General features: G+C 42.5%; 1 protein-coding gene across 1 annotated transcript; it reads left to right on the top strand.

The window, feature by feature from the left end:
- The first annotated feature begins 4,942 nt into the window (after positions 1 to 4,942).
- LOC130659463 (uncharacterized) lies at positions 4,943 to 5,913 on the top strand. The gene is made up of 2 exons (XM_057461078.1): positions 4,943 to 5,186; positions 5,453 to 5,913. Exons 1-2 carry the CDS (start codon positions 4,943 to 4,945, stop codon positions 5,911 to 5,913), a joined length of 705 nt encoding a protein of 234 aa, XP_057317061.1.
- Positions 5,914 to 6,227: the final 314 nt, after the last annotated feature.

Below are 6,227 nucleotides of genomic sequence, written 5' to 3'. Positions count from 1 at the left end.
CCTCAGATGAAGTACAGAAGAGATATTCATACTTAAACTATGTAATAGATCCTAACAAGTTCCGATATCAGAAAGTGATCCGCATACTTGCAATTGTTCAAAAGTTTAAAAATCTTATAAAATGTTCAGTTATTCGTAGGATGCAGAATGTTCACACCAAAAATGACCAAGGGAAGCAAAAGAAATGCATCACAATCCTGAGTGATGACAAATTGAAACAAGCAAAAGATTACTTTTTCAAAAAAGCAACTTTGGAAGTAAAGACTTTCGTTAAAAGAAGCAAATACAAAAATGTGTCTCAAGAAATAAATGGAATTTTGTACTATTCTGGTCGAATTCTACCAATAGATAAAATTGACATCATTGTGCCTATGAAAGGAGTGATGCAAGACCTTCATGCAACTATGTTCTGTGTTCCAGTTCTGGATAAACATTTACCATTGTCATACAGTATTGTCATGGACATTCACTGGCACAACAAAACCGTCCAACATGCTGGTATCGAGAGTGTTTGGCGATACATTCTCAAAAAGGTGTTTATAATTGAAGGGAGAGACTTGGTGAAGAAGATCAAGCAATCATGTGTTCGATGTCGTTACATCAAGAAGAAAACAGTGAGTGTGTCGATGGGTAAGATCTTGGATCATAATATGTCAAATTGATTTTGCAGGACCGTTTAAGTCGTACTCAAATTACTACAGACGTACAACGATCAAGGTGTGGATGATTATCTTTTGTTGCACGAAAACCTCTGCAATATCGATCAAAATGAAGGACAACTACAGTTCGAATGCATTCATGCAAGCTTTCACCAGATTTTCGTATCAGTTTGGTTATCCAAAAAGGCTTCTTGTAGATAGTGGAAGTCAGCTGATCAAAGGATGTAATAGTGTCTTCCAAGATTTGAAATTTTAACTTCATCGCAATGTTTCAGTCGACTTCGATGTTTGTCCTGTTGGTGGACACAATATGTATGGAAAGGTTGAAAGGAAGATACAGCCGATCAAACAATCTATGGCAAGAACTGTATCCGACTACAGACTATAAATTATCCAGTGGGAAACTGTGTCAGTAGAGATAGCCAACAGTATTAATGATTTGCCTCTTACATTAGGTAATATTAAATCTGATTTTGATGCGCTGGATCTAATCACTCCAAATAGATTGCTTTTAGGACGCAACAACGACAGAAGTCCAAGTGGTTCACTTCAAGTTGCGAATGATGTTACAAAAATAATTGTTCAAATACGAAGATATTTGAAGTTTGGTTCGATGACTGGTTGATTTCCCATGTTCCAAATCTTACGAATCAGCTGAAATGGTACACACCTGGAAAGAAGGAGATTTGATTTTGTTCTTGAAGAATGATTCAATTCTGACAAAACGTTATCAGTTTGATCTAGTAAAAGAGATTTATCCTGGAAAAAATGATTTCATTCGAAAAGCGAAAACTACCTCTCAAAATCATGATGAGAATATTAAACGTGAAACGTATCCAGCTGTGTGAGAGATTGTCGTGATAATCATGTGGACGAAATTGATTTGGTCGATAACTTCGATGAAGAGATAGGGAAATGTTCCCTCTAGCGCAGTCGCGCACGCAGTGACGTCACAACAAATCCCTGCTAATCCAGTACCATCCAGTACCCTGTAGTGTTGAGCCATGTATATCCAGTACCTATCAAGGGTTATTCCCTAATAATCCATGCTGACGTCACCAAAAAGGAGTCCAAAAATTTCTAGCGCAATTCCCTAATAATCTACCCACATTCCCTAATGATACTAATAATCATCAAAAATCAACGCATGCGCAGTCAATCTCGGCAATCTTCGGACCTTGTTGGAATGTATATAAAATGGTACTCTGTTACTGGTGCTCTGTAAAACTATACGATAAAGTCAGGTGCCCCATGAGATACGACCCTTCACAAGTGAGTACAAAACATACGACGAAATCTGGATTTTTTCATATACAAAACATGGCTGCCCATATGAGCGATGGTGGTGAGAACGTGTATGAGGGCTACTATTTTAGAGATGCGTGCTGCCTGGCTTACGTGGAGGAGCGAAAGTTGTATGACTGCGCGTATGAAATATCGCTGTGGCTGTTGAAAAAGCGCTACAAAGGAAGGCCTGCCCCAGATTGGAGACGCGTCAGAAGATATGGTGGTGACCTGACGCAAAAAGAAGTCACGGCATTGATATAAAACCAATGTTATTTTACAATCTTGTTGTAAGATACTACTATAATAAATGTGCATTAACTGTCAGCAATCAAAATTTGATATCTTCGGAACTGCAGCATTCATGACCTTTATGGCTGGCATTGGTCTATCCCTGCCACTAATGGCGTTGGCACTGGTACAAGAATCAGAGAAGGAAAAGGAGAATGAACGAAAGATTCAGGACTTAGAAGATCGTCTTGAAGACTATAGAATAAATGGAGAGCTGTAATGACTGTAAAGGGGTACTTGACGAGTATGACAGATGTACCTGCGGGCGTCGGTTCGTGCTAAATGGTAAATTGTTGTGCTGGTACTGTTATCATGAATATATCACATATAATGGGGGCGGCTGCGTATGTACAATGACATCAATTTGAGAATGAGCTTGTCAACCCTAAATTATTCTATTCATTTGCAGCTACTTTCACAGACATCAACGATATCAACGTGAACTACCTGACAGTATCAGATCCCATTCCTGCTAACGGGGGTAAGGATCAACGGTACATTATAGGCTACCATACACGAGACCTCGTGGTAGCCCTCAGGGTAAAAACACCAAAAATCTGGTCCCCGCATGGAGTGACCCGGTAAAACGCAAATGCGGTACCAGCGTTGAGTCTTGATTTTGAAGAGTACCCTGATTGGGTTGCGAAGTATCGCCAAATCTGGTCCAAGATTGAGGAGTTGATTTCTTAGCAATTGACGACAGAGCCCGTGAAAAAGGACCGTTACGTGAACGCCAAGCTTAAATACTACAAGGACGCGATCACGACTAAATTCTATGGTATGCCAGTACCATACGATGAACCCTGCCAAGCCAGTGCCATCATGGCTATTTCATCGGTGTATGTGCTAGGTAAAAATTACTACCCTCAGGTACATGTTGTGGAATGTCGATATAAGGACTTCAAAAAAGAATGGCTGCTAAGTGAGGATTAAAAAACCATATATTTTATAGGCCTTGTAGACCCATAAAATGTATACAAATTAAGGCTTATACTCAGGCGAAGATTCTAGGTACCGCTTGCATACTGCGCAGGTCGAACGTTTTTTAAAATTTCATCCTGCATCTCTTTCCTGCCTTCATCCCGGCCTTTCGCAACTAGTTAGCACGTTCTTGTTCGTTAATGGCGCTTACAATACGATTAAGACGCTGTCGCATCTGTTCCTTTAATAGCGTATACCTTTTTTTTCACGGCTAATCAGGTTGTACTCGTAGTCACTGATGACACCGTTTTCCATTGCTTTTGATATCAGATCAACAATAGAGTTCAATTTCGATTCGGCGAGTAGCCTTACACATTCATGTTTTTTGGATTTGACACCAAGCTGTTTTGAAGCGTTTGTAAGGCCTGCCTGACCTATCCCGGCTGCAATCGTGAGTCCCCCCATCGCTATAGCAAGGGGGACCCCTAGGCCTGATGCAATGGCCCCAATGCCAAGCCCCGACGTAATCACACTCACGCCAAGCAGACCGTGGTCACAGAAGCGTGCCCACGTACCATGCATTTTAAAGATCTTTGCAAGCTTATCCCACTTCTTGATCTCATTTCGCAAGTACTTTTCAATATCATCGATTTTTTGAGTCTGTATATTTGGCTTTCGTGGATGGTATCGTCCTTCGCAGGTGCTCTCGGTAGGTTTGGGTATAGCTTGGTTACATCATTCATTTATTCTATCAGGATCTGCATTGTGAGGCTGGTTAACGAATTTCATGGTGATAGACGTCTGTTAACATGAACTCTGGACGGTCCATGGAGCCCTTTAAGGGAAGGTAAACAGGGGTGTCAAAACTCCAGGTTAACATATCCCCCCAAGCGTTCAATTCTTTGGTGGAAAGTAAGGCCAGAATCTTCGACTTTTTACCATCTAGTAGGCAGTCGTCTTTGTCCAACTGTGGACAAACGAGTCTCAATCTATGGTAAACGTCAGTCCTGTAGTATGGATCGTAATCACCCTTCGTATAATACTTTTTCGCGGGATCGTAGGGTAGCCCCAAGAGCTCTTGCAGTTGTCGATTCATCACCACCGTATAGCCATCGCTGACACGGAGCCTACATAGTCCATTTTTCAGGACAAACAGTTTAATCTTGTCCTCTGCTTGGCTATTGACGATAGTCGCCAAATCCTCGATCTTGTACAGACCGTTCATGATCTCGATTCGAGTCACCCTCTGATCGGGCCCCACTTTACGGATGGTAAAATCATTGTTGCTGTACAGGTTCAGCCATACAGGTCGAATACTTATCGATTTCAAGGCTATCCTACTATCCTGTCCCAGGTAGTCCTCAATTATAGTAGGCTTTTCGATATCGGTGATGTAAAGTTGCTTCACCTTTCTTTAAGAAAGGATGAACATATACTCATACAACCGCAAGGGAAAGTACAAAAGTAACAGGGGAGAATGGGCACTTGGTGTAACTAACTTGGAGCATCAGGACTTGTACGTGTCTACAGACTCGCATATTGAGGTTGCATTCCTTGAATTCACCAAGTATGCCATCAAGATCCCTACCAACCTTCTGAATGACCCTGTCAGGGTGGGTTGGACAGGACAAGCGTTGGACTACTGGAACATCCAGGTGAATTTCGCTACCCATTGTGCAAGCACTGCCTTGGGCATATCTGCCAAGCATCTGACGGGTTCGGTACCCCTTGTCAACTCGATCTTTAAATTCCATGTCTATTACCACATGCGTCGTATATTGACAAGAATGAAGGTCCCCATGCCTTACGATGATCGGTTTTCTCAGTACAAAAGCCCCTACTCAACCTCTGGATACGCACAGGTATGCCGCGAATACGGTGCAAGTGCTAACGCCTTGTACAAGTTTAAGGCTGTCATGTCGTCATTAACAAATGGTAGATGGTGGCCCAAGGTATATGGTGATTGGGCTAAATTCATCCTACCAACAAGCCAAGGTCTAACATCGGAGGGTCTGACCAAGCTAAGCGAAAGTATTCGGGTTTACGTGGTTTTTCTCTGAGGTCTCAAGCAGGGGCTAAGGCTAGCCTTCTTGGTTCCGATGCTGACAACTACACAGCAAGGCAAATCCTATTGCAAAAATTTGAGGCCATAGTACAACGCCAAGAAAATGTAGGCCATGACATCACGGAATTCCAGAAGGTATTGCAATATGCCGGAACCCCAGTAAATTTTGCCGTCATGCCAAGCTTGTATAAGCTGCCTTCTGATATGAACTTGCGCATAGGCAAAATTGTAGGGTATAACAACAACATTCTCATAGCACCTTCCAATGTAAATGTGGGGGTCTATGTTGATTTGAACAACAAGCCTATTGTCAAACATACTACGCCCCCTAGGCATAGTACACCTCCCATACCTCCCAAGCATACTACACCTCCTAGGCATACCACGCCACCTATACATACCACACCTCCAAAGCATACTATCAAACCACCTCCTAAGCATACTACACCTCCTATACCTCCTAAGCATACTACACCTCCTATACCTTCTAAGCATGCTACACCTCCCATACCTCCCAGGCATACTACAAAGCATACTATACAGGCTATACCATATACACCCTCCAAGCATGCCATACCACCTATACCTCCTGATTATACCACATCGCCCGAACAACCCCCGCAAAACCAACACCAGGATACCAAGACAGTGCTCTTTACTATCAGTGTAGGCCTCATCATAGTCTACATCTGAGTTAGGTAGCTTAATTCCTCACGTACAGCACGACAAAGCCAATTACTGCCGCAATGGCCATGTACAGATGTTTTGCAGCATATCCAACGATGTTTGCCGCTACTCTCAAAAAGAACGAGACAACCGTACCAATAATACCGGGTAATGCGGCGTCTGCCTTGCCTGCCAAATATTTCAGGAAGTTTCCAAGCCTTTCAAGCTGCTTCTCCACAAAGCCTTTTCCACCACCTCCCGCTGCACTTCCTCCCGTAACGGATAGTACAATGGTGCTTATCAATAGACCAATAGCAGAGACGATACTAGCTATAGTCAGA

The sequence above is a fragment of the Hydractinia symbiolongicarpus genome, chromosome 1 (genome assembly GCF_029227915.1).
Source record: "Hydractinia symbiolongicarpus strain clone_291-10 chromosome 1, HSymV2.1, whole genome shotgun sequence".
Lineage (NCBI taxonomy): Eukaryota > Metazoa > Cnidaria > Hydrozoa > Anthoathecata > Hydractiniidae > Hydractinia > Hydractinia symbiolongicarpus.
The sequence above is the reverse complement of the archived record's forward strand: the minus strand, read 5'-3'. Positions and strand labels throughout refer to the sequence as shown.